Raw genomic sequence first — 17,383 nt, 5'->3', positions numbered from 1 at the left:
TCAAAGACTCATGCAAGATAAGCAGACAGAGTCTGACTGAACATTGTGTTCATGCAAGCTAATTATATTAGTAAATATCATAGCTGATGGCTATAATACAGATCTTGGACTTCTTATGTTGTATTTATTTTTATTCATTCTTTAAGGATACCAATAGGAATTAGAGTATACATGCTGCAAATGTTAATCATCTTACGTGTTTTAGTCACAGACTTTGTTTCTTAATTTGGGTCAGTGGTTAAATGACATTACTCTTTATGTTATTGTTATTATCACTCCATTTTCTTATTATTACTGACAAAACTGTCTTTCTAGATACCAGAAGGAGGAACTGGGGACTCAGGCAGAGAACGGACCAAGACCTTCACCTATGACTTCTCTTTTTATTCTGCTGACACAAAGAGCCCAGATTATGTTTCACAAGAAATGGTACAGTGTGACAATCTCAAAATCTTCTTGTTTTTCTTATCAAGAAGAACAGTCCTGTCCTAAAACACTTAAAACAAACTTACTACTATTTTGTTGAATTTAATTTATATGAAATCAGCATTTAGTAACTCAGCTTTTTAATGATCAGATGGGAATATTTATGTAAGCCTGATAATTCAGTCTTCTAAAGTTTTTTTTTTTCACCATTTTGAGTATAATGATCATAACTTAAATGGTTTCAAAACTTGAACATTGATCTCATTGTGAAGGATTCAGATGCAGCATTTGATGTTGGGAGTGTGACATTTGCTTACTTAAGTCTTGGAAATAAATCCTTTTAGCTTTGAGTCTTCCAGGGATCAGAGCATAGGAAATAAATATCAAACCCAAGGCATATTTTGTCTGCTTTTGTGGATCATTATAAGCTACAGAAAGAATTCTAGAAGGAGTGCTTCTCCAGAATCTGTAACTGAGACTGACACTAGTATTTGCTCAAGAAACAAATGTAGATGTGGTCCACACAAGTGAGAGCAAGGCATCCCCAGATGACCTTCAAGACCCTGATGATAACATTTCATTAGAGCAGAAAGGCAAATATATTCTCTTGGGTGGGCAAAAGCAGGACATTGGAGCAGAGCTGGAGTCATACTAACACAGATAGAGAACATGGCTTCATCACTGGGCCTCTCCCTGACTTCTCAGTAGCTTCCTTACATGTCATAGGTACTTGTTTCAGGTCTTCTTATGTTAACATTGGATCTTCTTGACATGGGTTGTAATCCTGAAAACTGGAGCATGAAAATACTAATGTGGTTCTGCATCAGAGTGTGGTATTGCCTGGGTGCATGTTAGAATATAGAATCTCAATATCACCACTACCACCAACCCCTTCCTGCATGTTGGCATTAGGTGTGAGCCACCACACCTCACTCAGAATCATCTATCATCTACTATCTATCTATCTATCTATCTATCTATCTATCTATCTATCTATCTATCTATCTATCTATCTATCTAGATCTGCAGTGTTTTGCATGCACTTTGACATTCAAGAAATGTATCTGTCTGGTTTAGAGTGGTTTGTAGAGGAGAGCCTGACCTTTTGAGGCAATGCAGATGTTGAGGCTGGAGTACTGTTGTGATTGTATCCAGAAGCTATAGAGTCAAACATCAGTAATAGGGAAGGGAGAATTAAAACTGTAGAGAGAGTGGGTACCCAGTGTGATAGAGGAGTTGAAGAGAAACTGATATTTGAGTTTGTCTTGAGTTAGGCATGCTTGGTATTCTGTCATGTTAAATCCTCTGAAGAACCAAATAAGGTGAATTTTAACTCTAGTTTTCTTTGGCAAGACTTTCAGTGATTTTAGTAACTTACTCAGGTTCATAGACAGATTGCCTTTCAATAGGACTAGAGTTGAGGCATGGTGCTGATGTGAGTGGAGGTGGAGAAGCCACTGGAAAGCTTTTGTGTGGTAGAAAAGGAATTATCCCATCTGCCAGGTGGGAAGAGAGGGCAGCCTCCTGTCATAGCAATAAATGAGGGGGGACAGTGAAAGAGTAAGGATGACTCTGGGTTCAAGGCGGCTGGTCTGTCTACACTGACAGTGGGGAGTCTGGCATAAAAGGTTATGGTCATGGAACACAGATTGATGCTCTGTTACATGTGTGAATTAAGTGACAGGAACTAGGAATTTTAAGGGGAAAACCAATTTATTGTAGTGATGGCCAATTGTCTTCAAACACAGGATGAATGAAAAGCCTTGAAGGATTGTTGCTTTGATTCTAATGGCTCCTCAGGCGAGGGGGGTGAGAAGGTGTGGTGTCAACAGCACAGACACCAGGAGTCTGCAGAAAGCAAATAATGAACTCATTTATTTAATAGCAGGGTAGGCCTTATATACCCTCCTCTTAGTGCCCAGTCTGTGTGGTCATCCCTCATTGGCTGGGCATGATCAGGAACTCTGACAGCAATTGTTGCTAGGCCCTCAGGCAGACTCGGCATGATCTGGAACTGTGACAGCAACTGTTGCTAGGCCTTCAAGTAGATTCTGCATGATCAGGAGCTCTGACATCAACTAGTAACTCTGACAGCTCCTGTTGCTAGGCCCTCAGGCAGATCCAGGTTGGCTCTTAAGGGGTATGTTATGTGCATGCTTTGGTTACTGGTCTGAGCCAATTTCCTCCACCCTATGGGCCTGTCCTGCTCCAAAGGACCTTCATTTTTAACCTATTTAATGAACTGTTGGATGTCCTTCTTTTACTTGAATTTGAAGTCTTTGGGGACAAAGGCGTACACAGAGGGATGGAGAGCATTGTGTGACCACAGGTCTGGCTGGGAAATGTTTGTTGACCAGATGACCTAATTTGCAGATGGTTAGTTTGTGGGAGCAGGTGATTACTTCCTGAGCTGTACAATAATCAAGGTGAGGGATGTAAAAACAAATGTAGCTCTTCTCTCTGTAAGTTAAAAGCCAATGTCCAGAATTTAAAGGGAGATCTAGATTGTGCAAAGTTGTCTGCCCACAAGGAAATGCCCTGCTTTAGGTGATAGCACAGCATTTCTTCATGGTGCTTCAGGAACCCCTACAGAGAGTAACTGGGATTGTTCTGTGGAATTTCCAAACTATAACACACTGCTCTTACTAAGCCATGTTAATACTCATTGTAGATGCAGGAAAACAGTATCTGTAAAATAGTAAGAGATCTGCCTCATCCCTCATTTTAGCACTCCCTCATGAAGGTTTCAGGTTTTCAGCTTCCTGCTCAGCTCTTCAGGCTTCTGGTGAAAGGTGAGGAGAGTAGAGCCATCGTGAAGCAAGCACAGTGCCAGCTGAACCTTTCTTTCCTCTTCTGCTTTAATCAGTTAAATTTAAAAGTGTATTGAGGGGCTGGAGAGATGGCTCAGAGGTTAAGAGCACTGACTGTTCTTCCAGAGGTCCTGAGTTCAATTCCCATCAACCACATGGTGGCTCACAACCATCTGTAATGAGATCTGTGCCCTCTTCTGGCCTGCAGGCATACATGCAGACAGAACACTGTATACATAAAAAATAAATAAATCTTAAAAAAAAAAAAAAAAGTGTGCACCACCATGCCTGCCCACACACCCCTAAAAGTGTATTGAGAAACTATATCATGTCCACTACTATAAAGTTTCCTTTGAGTCTAAAAACCAAACAATTATTTTAGAATTAGGAAAAAAAATCAATGAGTAATTTAAACCTACAGATTTGTAAATTAAAGACCATTAAATAAGGTCTTAATTTTCTTAATGGTTCTTCAAAACTTCAACAGGAGGCTTTGATCTCTCTCACACTACCTACTTCTTAATTCAACCCTGGAGAAACTCAAAACCAGTAATCTCCCAGTTGCCAGGCTGGAAGGCAGCGCGTGTTTCAGCAGCGCCCTCTTGTGGTCCATTCCTCACCAGGGAGGCCCTGGGATGTCGGTCACCCTTGAAAGGAGCTTTAAAGCTTTTCCACACACAGCAAGGCAGATTGGGGTAACTGGGCTAGTGAGGGGTTCAGTCAGAGTTTGGTGCTAATGGACTCATCGGTCTCTTGAATCTCTCCTCACATTTGATACGGTAGCAGATGCCAAATCAGTCTGGTGGGGGTGTGACAGGGTAGCCTCAGGAGAGGAGGACAGTCCCTGTTTCTGCATCCTTGTCTGTCCGTGGGTGGGTGGGTTGGTTGGTGCTGAGGCTGAGCTAGATCTGGTGTCAATTATAGACCTACTTGTTCTAGTTATCTTCTACCATTGCACCTGCTGGGGCTCGTCAGTCTGTCAGAAAACCACCTAGGTGAGCTTCTACTTGCTAACAAAGTAATAACATGGAGAGTGTCAGTGGTTTGGTTCAAGGCCTCTGGTTCTGGTATACCATCATCACTGGATCCACACTGAAACTCCTCTGGGATATCCCGTGGCCATCCCTGAGGCTATCGTTCCATAGGACCAGTCCCTTCACAAGCTCCAGGAGGTCCTAGATGGGTTATAGGTTAGGGTGGGCCAATCCAAGGCCTGGTTGTGGGCCTGGGTGGTAGCTGAGCTGGTCAGTCCAGGCCACTGGGGCCATCCACCTCAGACAAGGGGGCAGAGCCAGCAGGATAGATAGGTTCTCCCTGGCCTGTGGTGAGAGGTGGGGCCATCTCTCCCGACTGCAGGGGTCAGCTCTCCCAGGGCCAGTGAAGAGCGGCCTGGGTCAGTGTGGCCCTCTGTCCTAGGAAGGATTTAAATTGTGGAGACATTTGAGTCTGGTTTAACTCTTTTCTGTGATTTATTTTGCCTTAGTCTGGACTGTGAGAAATGCCCCTTCCTTGTTTTCTGAAATGTCTGTGGAAGACTTTTGTTTTTGCTTCAATCTGAGAGAATTGGAGAAAAAGAACTTTTACTTACAGTTCATATGTATTAGTGAATGGAGACCTATTGGTGAAATTATTAAGGCCACGCTCAATGGGGGTTAGAACTTCCAGATCAAAGCTGAAATGGCTACCCACTACAGAGACCGAAACTCGTGGTCTGGATCCTTGAGTCTTTCTGGGGTTCTTGCTTCACAAACGTTTGGGGGTACATCCTTTCAGCTAGCACCAGGGCCTTGTGAATTTAGTGGATGTGGCCAAGGCCCTGTAATGAGGGCGTAGACCCAGCTCTGCCACTCACTGGCGAGGGCCTGAATACTGACCTTCCCTGTCAGCTTCCTCATCTGAGGGCTTGTGAGCCCTTCCCCCTTTGAATTACGGCATGAACCTGTGACAGTGCCCCGGAAACGTGAGCTCCTGTCACAGCTGGGCATTGAATAAGTCCTTAGACTGATCAGAAAATAACAGCGTCTAAAGCTGAAATGGGTAACACTTAACTGAGAATAAGTGGCTGTAGCCCATTTGTGGAAGAACTTCAGTTGAAATTATAGTTAGGAAAGTTTTACTGATGGATCTGATGGAAGTGCAAGCAGGATGGAGGGAAGAAAGCCTGAGTTCATTTAGCTATATTTTTGTTACACTGTGGATGTCAGCTGCGTGGTCAGCAGACTTTGCTGTGGTCAGGGGTGCAGTACCCCCTTGAGAAGTTTTGCAGTGTACTGATTCCTGGGCTCACTTTTCACGGGACGGACTTGCTGGCCTGGCCATTGGGATTCTGGAGAGCCTTCCTCATTCTCTCACGGCCAGTATATCCTAGGAACTGCTGCTCAGGGTAGTTTGGGAGAAATAGCTCTCTGGGTCTCCTGATTTTGGCTCAGAGGGCTCACGACTATAGGAGTCCCCACCTTGTACTGTGGTCATCCCACTTGTTCAGGTTTTCCCTCAGCTCTGACTGTGAACCTGATGACATTCATTCTCTGGCATCTCTAGCTGCCAATGTGTTGTTCAAATCTTAAATAGTTTTATTAATAGAAAACCCTGATCCAGATATTGAGGTAAAAGCTGAAAGATCAGAGAGGCAGAGCAAGCCAGAGCAAACCTCACCTTGCCAACTCCTCAGCTGATCCTAAAAGCCTCTAAGTCCTTACTGGAAAGGCCTCAGCCAAAAAAAAAAAAAGCCTTTAGTTCCTATCTTCTCATGCCTTATATGCCCTGCCATATTACATCCTAGGATTAAAGGTGTGTGTGCTTCCCAAGCAAAGGCATGAGATCTCAAGTGCTGGGATTAAAGGTGTGTGCCACCACTGCCTGGCTCTGTTTTCTTTCCTAGACCGAGTCAATCTCATGTAGTCCAGGGTGACCTTGAACTCACAGAGATCCAGGCAGATCTCTGCCTCCTGAGTGCTAAGATTAAAGGTGTGTGCTACTACTGCCTGGCCTCTATGTTTAATTTAGTGGCTTGTCTGTCCTCTGATCCTTAGGCAAGCTTTAGTAGGGTACACAATATATCACCTCATCAATGCTCCTACTTCTTGTAGCAGAGATGTTTGAGGGGGCTTGGTGTGCTGGGCTTAGTGGACATTGAGGCATCAACAGAGCTTTGACTCATTCCTTCTTAGCTTGGTATAATAGGGTGACTTCACATTTTAATCTGTCTCATCTATGTTAGCTGTCCTCCTGGACCATTTGCGCTTCATCCTCTTTACCCCCAAACAGCAAGTATGTGGGGCGTGGGACAGAAACGCAGGTTGTGGATGTGACCCTCTGGTCTCGCTACCATGTCTACAAGTATTTCAATAAGTATCCAAACAGGAAAATACACTGGGACCCAGTTGTGAGGGAGCCCAGACATTCACCACCCTGCCCCCAGCACTCTGCTACCCCAGGTCGCCTAGAGACTTATCTTGAGGAACATTGGCCCTGAGAAATGAAGGCTTTGATTTGGTAGGATTCAGGCAATAATTTCTGGCTACTGTGACCTTTAGGTTTTGAATATTAATTTCTGGAGGCTCTGATAAGATGAATAGCTTTATCCATTATGCAGTTCTGAGTTTTAACATCACGTGTTAAAATCTTTGCTTCTAGACACAATTGCCACTTGGCCTTGTTTACATTTTTATTTCAGAAATCATTTGCTAACTTAAGTAGGAAAAAGGATGGTGTTGCTTTTTGCTTGCTTGGGAAGTTTACTTTTGATTAAAAACTGGGGTGCATACATATTCTGTTGTTGCAGCTCGGCAGTGATTTATTTTTATGCTGTAATCCTTAAAGATGAAAGTAACATTCAAGAATATTGTCAACACCGCAGGGACTTTTATTAAAATCCATGGTACTTGCATCCTTTGTGTTTATATATATGTAAATATATTTTTTTCTTTTAGGTTTTCAAAACTCTGGGCACAGATGTCGTGAAATCTGCATTTGAAGGTTATAATGCTTGTGTCTTTGCATATGGGCAAACTGGATCCGGAAAATCCTACACTATGATGGGAAATTCTGTACGTTGTTTAGTTGTTTATATGCTATCTGGGAAGGAGATTTCTCGTTACCTTTCTCTGGAGTGATGGAATTATCTCTTATCTACTAGGTCTGCACCAACTTTTCCTGTTCTGATCTTCCTTTAGTAATAAGAAGATAAAACTCAGTAATAAGCTGAACTAAATTTCCTTGGAGAGATTTGAAATTAGAAATAGTTTTACGTTATAAGCACGAATAATGGGTGCAAGTCCCAGTTCGCTTCTTCTTTTAAAGGCCTTATAATCTTATCAAGAAAGTAATTTATTCTTCTTTTCTGCCAGCATAACAGTTTGAATAAAATTACCAAAGTCTGTTCTTAAAATTATTCAGAACATTTTCCCTAAGAATAGCGCAAAAAGGAAAATCTAACTTTTTGATGGAAAGGTGTTATATAAGTCCAGCAAATACATGAAAAAGTTGGCATTACAGCGCCCTTACAGCTTATATGGTCATAAACACAGCATCTACAGTTTAGAAATTAATTGATGTAAATTAACAGGCACTTGTATTTGCACCAGAATGTGGAGAAGTGCAATGTAGATATAATAAATTTGGACATGATATGATGGTGTGCACTTGTAATCCCAGCTTCTTGGGAGGCTGATGCAGGATGATCACAAACTTCAGACCATCCTGGTGAACTTAGAGAGATCAAAAAACAAAAAAAGACTGGGAATGTAGCTTCATAGCTCAGTGGTGGGACATCTACACAGCATACTCAAGGCCCCGATTGGGTCTCTGACAACACACAAAACAAACAAAAAGCATAAACAACCCATGAAGAAGTACTTAAAACTTAGTGATACGTATGTAATTTTTTTCAGGTGGGAGCAAGAACTGTGTTCAGTACGGCCAAAGCTGTGGTGTGTTGTAGATGTAGACACTGAGTGGTTTAGGGGCCCCTGCCAGCAGGCACGGTAATGCCTTCATTGCTAAGGTTTGGTGGTCCATGGAAGCATGGTATTGAAGGGGAACAAATCTTCTTAAGGACTTCATTCCAGTGCCCGGAACCTAGTTTCTCAAACCCAGACTTTGTGTTTACATGGGAAATACGGTACTGAGCTTGTGTTACGAGGCCAGAAGGCAGGAAGAGCAAGGGAGAGAGATAGTACACCTCAGATTTCCCATTCCACTTTAATCACTATTTTCCTCTTCTTGTTTTCCTACTGAACTTTTGGGAAAAAAAAAAAACAAAAAAACAAACCAAACAACTCTATAAATGAAATTTGCATGTCAGTTTTCCACTAGCCACTTTATACAAGACATTTACAAAGCACTCCTAAACGGCAGGTGCTTTTTCTCTGCCCTTGTAGGTAATTATGCCTTCAGTATTCTAGTTACTTATTTTAAAGTAAGAAAGACAACTTGTGGTGGAAGTATCAGTTGTCCTTGGTAACAGCTTGTACCAACTGAATGGTAGATACAAAGGGGAAAAATGCCTTAAAGTAGTGGCAATGATAGTTCTTCAGTTTTTTGAGGGGGAGTTGAGTGGAGGTAGGAATGGACTGGCCAAGAATGCATGGCTGCTCTGAGGCCTGGGTTCCCTAATGAGAGCATTTTGCCTGATGCAGAGTGTCTTAGTTTGGGTTACTATTGCTATGATGAAACAGAATGACTAAAAGCAAGTTGGGGATGGGTGTTTGCCTTATACTTCCACATCCATAGTTCATCACTGAAGGAAGTCAGGACAGGAACTCAAACAGGGAAGGAACCTGGAGGCAGGAGCTGATGCAGAGACCATGGAGGGGTGCTGCTCACTGGCTTGCTCCCCATGGCTTGCTCAGTCTCCTTTCTTATAGAATCCAGGACCACCAGCCCAGAGGTGATCCCATCTACAATGGACTGGACCCACCCCCATCACTTATTAAGAAAATGCCCTTGTCTGCTTAGAGCCTGATCTTATGGAGGCATTTTCTCAGTTGAGGCTCCCTCCTCTCAGATGACTCTATCTTGTGTCTAGTTGACAGAAAACTAGCCAGTACATAGAGTGTTGCTCACAGACTTGTTCATGTGTCCTGAACTATGTTATATACCCACATCACTTAGTGATATGGTGGATTTGTTCTTCTTAAGGGGAACCTCACAGGGATTGCTGTACCAAAGGAAGGCTGTCTTCCATAGTTTAATGTGCTTCTGCCACCTACATTTTAAGATGCTTATCTGGAGGACTTTATAAGGTTTTTTGGTCAGTGTTTCTTTTCTGCATAGTATGTATTATCCCTGTTTTGTCATTTAACCAGATATTTTTAAGATGTATTGTACCTTATAAACTATATTCTTTGATAGAGAACAAGTCTCCTAGTCCTTGCAAGCCATTGTTAGCTGGTTTAACATCTGATAAATGTATATTATTCTAATCATAGCATTTAGAAATCAGAGGGCATTATCCTTTCATTTCAGAGTAAGAAGCAGTCCTTCAGGGGCTCTTGGTGGGAGGTTTGGGCTTGGCACTCACGCTTCTAGAGTCAATGATAGCCAAATGCAAGTTCACTGTCTGCCTGAATCTAGTTTGAGTGATGGTTGTAATACCCTTCTTCTCCATTTCAGAGCGATTCTGGTTTAATACCTCGGATCTGTGAAGCACTCTTCAGTCGGATAAATGAAACCACCAGATGGGATGAAGCCTCTTTCAGGACTGAAGTCAGGTAGGGCCACAACCTGAGGCATAAAGTTCTGAGGGGCCCAGGCTGCTTGACTTGTACAGACGTCTTGCTGAGAGAAGGATGAAGCTGCAGGTTGCTGAGGAATGAGCCTGCACCTTCCTGACCTGAATGTAATGTTAGTTAGGAATAGAACTGAGACTACTTGGGTACAATTTGGGTGTGAAATAGCATTGTTTGATGGAAGCTTTAGTATTTATTCTATTTTTATCTCAAATGGAGTGAGTCCTTGACTTTTGTGAGCTCATGCAATTCGTTTCACTCTTTTGGCTAAGAAATGTCTGTGGGATCCTGTGAGTCTCACCCTCACATCAGCCTGGGTGCACAGAGCACCTTTTCCTTTCTGTCACCGAGTCTCTCCAGTGGTCGTGAGCAGAACTGTGTTGACCTGTAGTGCTCAGAGCCAATCATCCTCTTGGTGACTGTGACTCTGGGCAAGCTATTTAAAGCACATCGGACCTCTCCTGCCAAATTTATAAAGTGGGGATGATAAAGTACCCACCTTTGGGCCATTACAAGGATTCAGGGAAATGCATCCTATGAAGTACACAACAGAGGTGCAGATGAGATGGTTGCCATGTGTGTTGTTTGTTATTATTAATGTCTTAAAATCATTTTTTCTAAAATTCATTCTATTTAAAATTTTTAGCTACTTAGAAATTTACAACGAACGTGTGAGAGACCTACTTAGGCGGAAGTCTTCTAAAACCTTCAATTTAAGAGTCCGTGAGCATCCCAAAGAAGGACCTTACGTTGAGGGTAAGAAGGAAGTTTCTTGTCTTCATACACTCCCCTGCTTTCCCTTGGGATTGGTGTAAAAATACAAAGTACAGAACTGTGGTGATGGCAAGAATTTAAACAGTTGTTTACTTTTGGAATTTCATTACAGTAAATGTAACAAGAGCCACCACTCTCTGTCTCCTGTTCTCTGAATCTGTACTTCATGAGGTATTTGCTAGGTATTTGGTGAGGCCAACCCATAATTTCCCTTGGCTTAAAAAACTCTCTGGAAATTGGTTTTTCTCATCTTTTCCAACAAGATGAGCAAGTCCTGCCCCACCCTCCCACCCCCAAACCTGTGTGTCTCAGTGGCGATGCATTTTACTGTGGTCCTTTCACCGACCTTACGGTGTTTATCCGAAGAGTTCCCATAGGCGTTCCCTCTTGGTTCTTGGCGTCTGTGTTATGGTAGGGTAACTATGGTGGGCTGGGCACCTACCTCTACACTGTCACCCTTTAGATTAAAACAGGGAAAGTGGTTCACTGAGTATACAAGGTCACAGCAGCTAAGCAATAGCTAGAGAAGCACACTGATGAGCTGTGGAGGTTGCCATTTAAAAGTACTCTTCTGGTTTGGGTAGGCTTCTGTGTGTGCAGTTTCCTGGCATGTAATGCATGCCATGTGAAGGAGTACAGTCCATACTGGCTTAAGTACAGGTCTGGGAGGTTAGCTTGAGCCTCTGTACATATAACTTTCAGTTGTGTACTCTATGGCATGCGATTAGTAGCCATGAAAACCAGTGTCATGCAGTTAAGGTCAGCCTTGGTCAAAGAATCTAGCCAGCAATTCTGGGATGCAGCTCTGTGGTGTTAAGTTACAGTACTTTGGGGTTTCTGGGCCATGATTGTGGAAATTCATTCAATTTTTGGTCTATTACTGGTGTCCCTACCCCTAATACTAACTGAGTTGTGGAGGGTGTTGCATGTAATGTGGTGTAGGGAATTGGCCCTTGCCATTCTGGCTGTGATATTTAATCTTTTTGTCAACTCCATGGGATTTTTGAATTACCATGGAAACAAATCTCTGGCATGTTTATGAGGAATTATCTAGATTACTTTAGTTGAGGTAGGTCAACTTCACCCTCAATGTGGGTAGCACCATTCCATGTTCTGGGGACCCAGACTAAACGAAGTTCAATACAAGCCTTCATGGCTCTCTGCTTCCTGATTATGGACATGATGTGATTGGTGACCAGGTGCTTCCTTGTTCTGCTGCCGTACCTTCCCACTGTGGCTGACCGTCTCCCTTGAACTGGGAGCCACCATAACCCTCTCCTCCAGTAAGTCTCCTTGCCAGGTGTTTCTTATCCCAGCAGTGAGAGGAGGAATATTAGTTACACCGGGTTCCAGGTCATGTTGTTAGGAGGCTAATTTTGCTCTCCCTAAGCGAGCTGAGTAACTGCTAGGGGAATAACCTAAGGGTGTAGGGATTGCTAATGGAAACACTTTCTTATGGTATTGTCCATGAAGTGTGTTTTCTTGCTGTCAGGAATGGAACTGGACATAGGTTTGAAGTTGTACCTCTTTTAGCTCCTTTTTTTTAACCTTGAGGTCTTCAGTGTGCCAACAGGACCACGCCTGTAATTTAAGTTCCCATTTACATTTTTGCTCTATCTCCCTAGAGAAAGGGGTATGTTGTGTTGTGTGTGTCTTTTGGGAGTGTTAAGGAATACCTATTGCTTTCAGTCTAACAGGACCTTTACATTTTTTTCTTTGTTATAGCAGATGTTAAAACATAAAATTGATATATGAAGAGACAGAATAATTAAGCAGTGTAAAAACATCTGCATCTATTGACCTCTATAATTATGATCCTTATAAATTTTTAAATAATGCAGTTATTCAAACATTGAGTATGGATTATGGATTATCTGAAAAGAAAAAATAAAATGTTATCACTCAACTTTTATACCAAAATATTTGAAAAATAAGTTAAGAATTTACATGTAAAAACTAAATAATGACATGATCACAAGGTACTGTGGGTTTTTTTTTTTTTAAATTTCCAGAATCTTAGAGGAAGGAAGTTTTTTTTTTTTTTTTTCAAACATTTGACTTAAAACCCAGAAGCCATAGAAGAATAATTTTTTCCCCCAATGGTGCTAGGAATCAGAACCAGGGTCTCCTTTGAGCATGCCAGGCAAGTGCTCTGTGGGACTGGGCTATATATACTACCACCCCGAACTACGGATGAATTTTAAGTGGGAAAAAACCATTGCTCAGCTTCTTTCCTTACAATAGAAAAGCAGAAAGACCCTTACAGGTGATGCTTGTCACCCTCTGGGTGGCTAGAGAGGGTGCTGGGGAAGGGAAGGGGACAAGTGTGCTTCACATCCTTACTGCTGCTGCAGCAAACTGCCCTCTGTGGAGGAGAGCCTTGCAGCAGATGTCGGCATTTCTAACGTCCTTTGATTTAGCAGTTCTCCCTCCACAAATTTATTTTGTAGCTACATTCCCATGCATTTGAAAAGACCAATGCAGAAAAATATTTTAACAGCCCATACTTGTATTTGGAAATAAAATAAAATAGAAACAATCTCTTTAGTCTCAAGAAGTGGCTGGTAAATTGGTTGTAGTTCAGAGGTACAACCATTTCTGTGCATCCTTAAGAATGAACACCAGACCACCCTGTTACAGAGTATTCTTAGATGGACTTAAGGAAAAAGCAGGAAGCAGAACAATGTTCATTTTATCCTGGTGTGTGGGGTTGATCAGAGGGCCTCATGTGTGTCCTGCCTAGTATGCTACATGTGCACGGAGGAGGAGGGAAGATGGCTTGGTATGTGTGTAACTGCCTTAGTCTAAATGGATTGTCTTGAAGTGTATGGGGAAACTGGGAACACTGGTTACCTGACAGAAGGGAAGGAAGGAGTTTGCTATAGGGAAAAAGCAGAGGTGCCCTATGAACTACCTTCCCCTCAAGAAAAGAGAGATAGTAAAAAAATTTTTAGTTTTAAAATATTTTCAGGTTTTGCATGGGGTGAGGCATGCATGAGGCTTTTCCTCGGGGTGAAGTATAACATGAATCTTAAAAATTCGTCTACAGTGGAGCTTTTATATATTTCTTCCTTATGCCATGATGCTTCTAAGAGGTTGCTGTTAAGAGCTGACTTTTATTCTGGCACTCTGTGTAATGGAGTGTAATGGACACTCAGATTAGGTTGCCGAGGCCCATTGAGGCCAACCAGCTTGTCCAGCTCTCGGTCTGCATTGCAGTCCACCACTGTGTAGATACCAGATGACCAACCAGGTTGGCAGATGCGTAGTCACGCATGATCCTTAGAGGGAAGTTACTTATTTCCATCACTACATAACAGAAGGATTCCCTCAACCCTTTCTTTTTCCTTCTAGATTTATCCAAGCATTTAGTCCAGAACTACAGTGACGTGGAAGAACTTATGGACGCAGGGAATATCAACCGTACCACCGCGGCGACCGGCATGAACGACGTCAGTAGCAGGTCTCACGCCATCTTCACTATCAAGTTCACTCAGGTAAGGGCAGCACTGGGCAGAGGCTCCAGGCCTCAGGCCTTGCCTTGCTGATTAGCACCAGCTGAGCGCTGATCCTTGTTGAACCAGGAGCAGCAGCAAGCAAAGGTGACTGTCACTTCCTTGTTAATTAGAGTTGAACATGTGCTGTGTGCTCAGCTTTTCTGCATTCACAGTGATTTAAAAGTCCTGATGTATATCCTTAGAAATATTTAGCAGGCTTCCACCTTGTTCTAGGCATAAGAAAAACTTGCTCTGTGCCTAATTAAGCAAAGTTTTCATTGTTATAAGCACAGTGGGAGATAATAGATTTTGAGGCAGAGCAGCTGGAGGCCGAGGTGAGAAACGGGTGCAGTACATTATCGCTCCACGGGCTCCGGTGATGTTGATTATGATTAGAGTAGTATTAGAGGACAGTGAGCACTCAGAGGCACTAATGTAAGAATTCATTATGATCAGGTGGTACTCAGTGTCTTGAAGGCGGCTGGGAGTGGCTGAGGGGGAGGAGTCTGTTACCAAACCAGATCACAGGTATACACGGTTTCAAGTCTTCCTGGCTTCAGCAAGTGTTAAGTGTTGGAGCTGTCTGTCCACATTGACAGTGAACACAGCAGAAACAGCCAGGCATCCCTTCACTAATTTGAGGATCAGAGGACAGGGAAATAAGTTGACTCTCCAAGGGCTCCCTGGGCATTCTCCCTGTCCTGCTAGACCTTCAGTTAGAGCCTCGCTTTGCATTACAGCAGCTTACTGGCTTTTCTTCATTTTTTCTGGTGGATGCTTTACTAGTATGTAGTAGCTGACTGTAGTTTCTAAAAGGTTTACATGTCCATCAAAATCTAATTTTTATTATTATTTGTTGCACTTGGCTAAAATATAAGACATAGGTTAAGGGCCTTTAGAAATATAAAGTTCTGATAGGATTCAGAGCAAGGGATTTTACATTTTGGTATTTCACATCTTTAAAGATGTGGTGTGCTTAATTAAACAGTATCATGATTTTTTTTTTTTTTTTTTTTTTTTTTTCGAGACAGGGTTTCTCTGTGTAGCTTTGCGCCTTTCCTGGAACTTGCTTTGTAGACCAGGCTGGCCTCGAACTCACAGAGATCTGCCTGCCTCTGCCTCCCGAGTGCTGGGATTAAAGGCATGCGCCACCACCGCCTGGCTGTATCATGATATCTTACATAACTGTCTGTCTGTCTTGTTCTGAAGAGCCTTGTGTCTGCAGTGCTGAAGCTTCCAGAAGAAGAAAGCTAATTACTTGTCATTTTGTTTTCATTTCCAGTTCCCCTTGGGTGCTGGTTTTATATTGTTTTGCTCCCCAATCCTGAGGGTTGTTGTCAAGAGTGACAGTTGTTTGCCAAATGGGCTGGTTCTTCAGAAAGTGTGAGGGTCACATATGGTAGAGTTCTGTTGCATCAGGTTTAATTCAGGAAGATAGCCAGTAAAATAACAAAATGAACACCACAAGTCTACCTTGAGAGATCTCCGCTGGGAGGGGAAAGTGATGGGAATTTGGTCATGAAAAGCACAGAGCCCTTTGTTCTCTTCAGTGTTACGTGCATGTCTTTCCACAGGCAAAATTCGACGCTGAAATGCCATGTGAAACAGTGAGCAAGATCCACCTGGTCGATCTTGCTGGAAGTGAGCGTGCAGATGCCACCGGTGCCACTGGGGTCAGGCTCAAGGAAGGGGGCAATATAAACAAGTCCCTCGTGACTCTGGGAAATGTCATTTCTGCCTTAGGTAGGTAGGCTTGAGGTCACCTCCTGCCCTTTTTTTGCCTGGGTACTGTGTTAGCTTGGAACACGCCTGCTGGATATTTGTCTCACAAACCCAGGCAGCATGCGCTGGTCTTTAGAGCTAAGTTAGACAAAGCAGGGACTTTGGAATGACCTCTTTCTTTCTTCCCGGCAGCTGATTTATCTCAGGATGCAGCCAACCCTCTTGTGAAGAAGAAGCAAGTTTTTGTGCCTTACAGGGATTCTGTTTTGACTTGGCTGTTGAAAGATAGCCTTGGAGGAAACTCTAAAACCATCATGATTGCCAGTAAGAGTTGAAATTATATCCCTGAGCATCAGTATTTCCTGTGAATTAAGTGTAAATATTTAAGTTGGAAGTGTCTCATTAGGATGCAGCATCTTTTATATCTTAAAGAAATGTTTTTTCCTGTCTTGAAAATAATGTATTGTAACACATTGGTAGTTTGGAATTTGCAGTTCTGTAGACTTGAGCATTGTGGAGGCTACAATGACAGGCAGACAGGCTCAGCTTCTCTTTGCTTCAAGTACAAGGCAGGCACTTTGAACTTCACCAGCTTGTAGGAGAATCCTTTACAGAGACAGCAAATAAACAACCCAAGTTTCTCCCATTTAAAACAGTAGATGCATAATTTCAAATTTCAAATTGAAAGGAAAAACCAAAGGAGGTAAGCACAATGGGGATAGTAGTATACTCTCTTTTTATAGTTGACCAAGTAAGTGAAAGAATATGGATTGAGAAAACTATGTAGAACAGGAGATTTGCTAAGGGGACTCAGGATGTGTTACCTCCCAGCCTTTCTTTCCTCTGTCTCTTCCTCCTTTCCCCTTCTCTCTCCTCTGCCCTCTTCCCAGCCCTTGCCCTGCAGTCACTGGTGCAGCAAGCGAACACAATGTGTATTCACCCCAGTCTTCAAGTTAGGTGGAAGGGGACTGCTATGCAGAAGTAACCAAAAGCTTCTGGAAGGAAGGGATTAAGTAGCCTACTGATTTTTGAAAAATTGCTGGGCTCTGGGCTTTTACAGATGATGGATTTTTATCAGAAATGCCCAAGTATTTTAATTCTTGCTCGATAGAGAAGTGCCACCCTGAAATTTCATGTGATCAACTGAGAAAACCCCTTCCCTGGGTAGAGTTTCTCTCACCTATCTTGAAGTTGTTCAAGTGGCTGATTATAGATGTGGCAGGAGCAGAACGACCTTTAATTTGGTACAGTGAACACCCTTCCCTATAAACCTTAGATATTTTTTAATATTCATTACTGTGGCAATGAATATTTAGTCTTTCTTGTGACCTGGGGTTGATCTGACTTTTAAATTACAAACCAACTTTGTGTTAAATGAAACATGGAGTGCTAGATGAATTATTTTTTGTATTCATTCTTCACA

General features: G+C 42.5%; 1 protein-coding gene across 5 annotated transcripts in view; it reads left to right on the top strand.

Moving 5' to 3' along the window:
• Positions 1-17,383, top strand: part of Kif16b (kinesin family member 16B) — a 282,143-nt gene that overhangs the window by 36,861 nt on the left and 227,899 nt on the right. For all 5 annotated transcript variants that reach the window (XM_028884430.2, XM_037205261.1, XM_028884429.2 and 2 more), the window contains exons 3-9: positions 316-429; positions 7,169-7,285; positions 9,852-9,949; positions 10,614-10,723; positions 14,096-14,238; positions 15,813-15,981; positions 16,153-16,284. In XM_028884430.2, coding sequence (XP_028740263.1) covers positions 316-429; positions 7,169-7,285; positions 9,852-9,949; positions 10,614-10,723; positions 14,096-14,238; positions 15,813-15,981; positions 16,153-16,284 — 883 coding nt within the window. The remainder of the gene's footprint in view (positions 1-315; positions 430-7,168; positions 7,286-9,851; positions 9,950-10,613; positions 10,724-14,095; positions 14,239-15,812; positions 15,982-16,152; positions 16,285-17,383) is intronic.

The sequence above is a fragment of the Peromyscus leucopus genome, chromosome 4 (genome assembly GCF_004664715.2).
Source record: "Peromyscus leucopus breed LL Stock chromosome 4, UCI_PerLeu_2.1, whole genome shotgun sequence".
Taxonomy (NCBI): domain Eukaryota; kingdom Metazoa; phylum Chordata; class Mammalia; order Rodentia; family Cricetidae; genus Peromyscus; species Peromyscus leucopus.
Note: the sequence above shows the minus strand (reverse complement) of the source record. Positions and strands in the feature narration are given on the sequence as shown.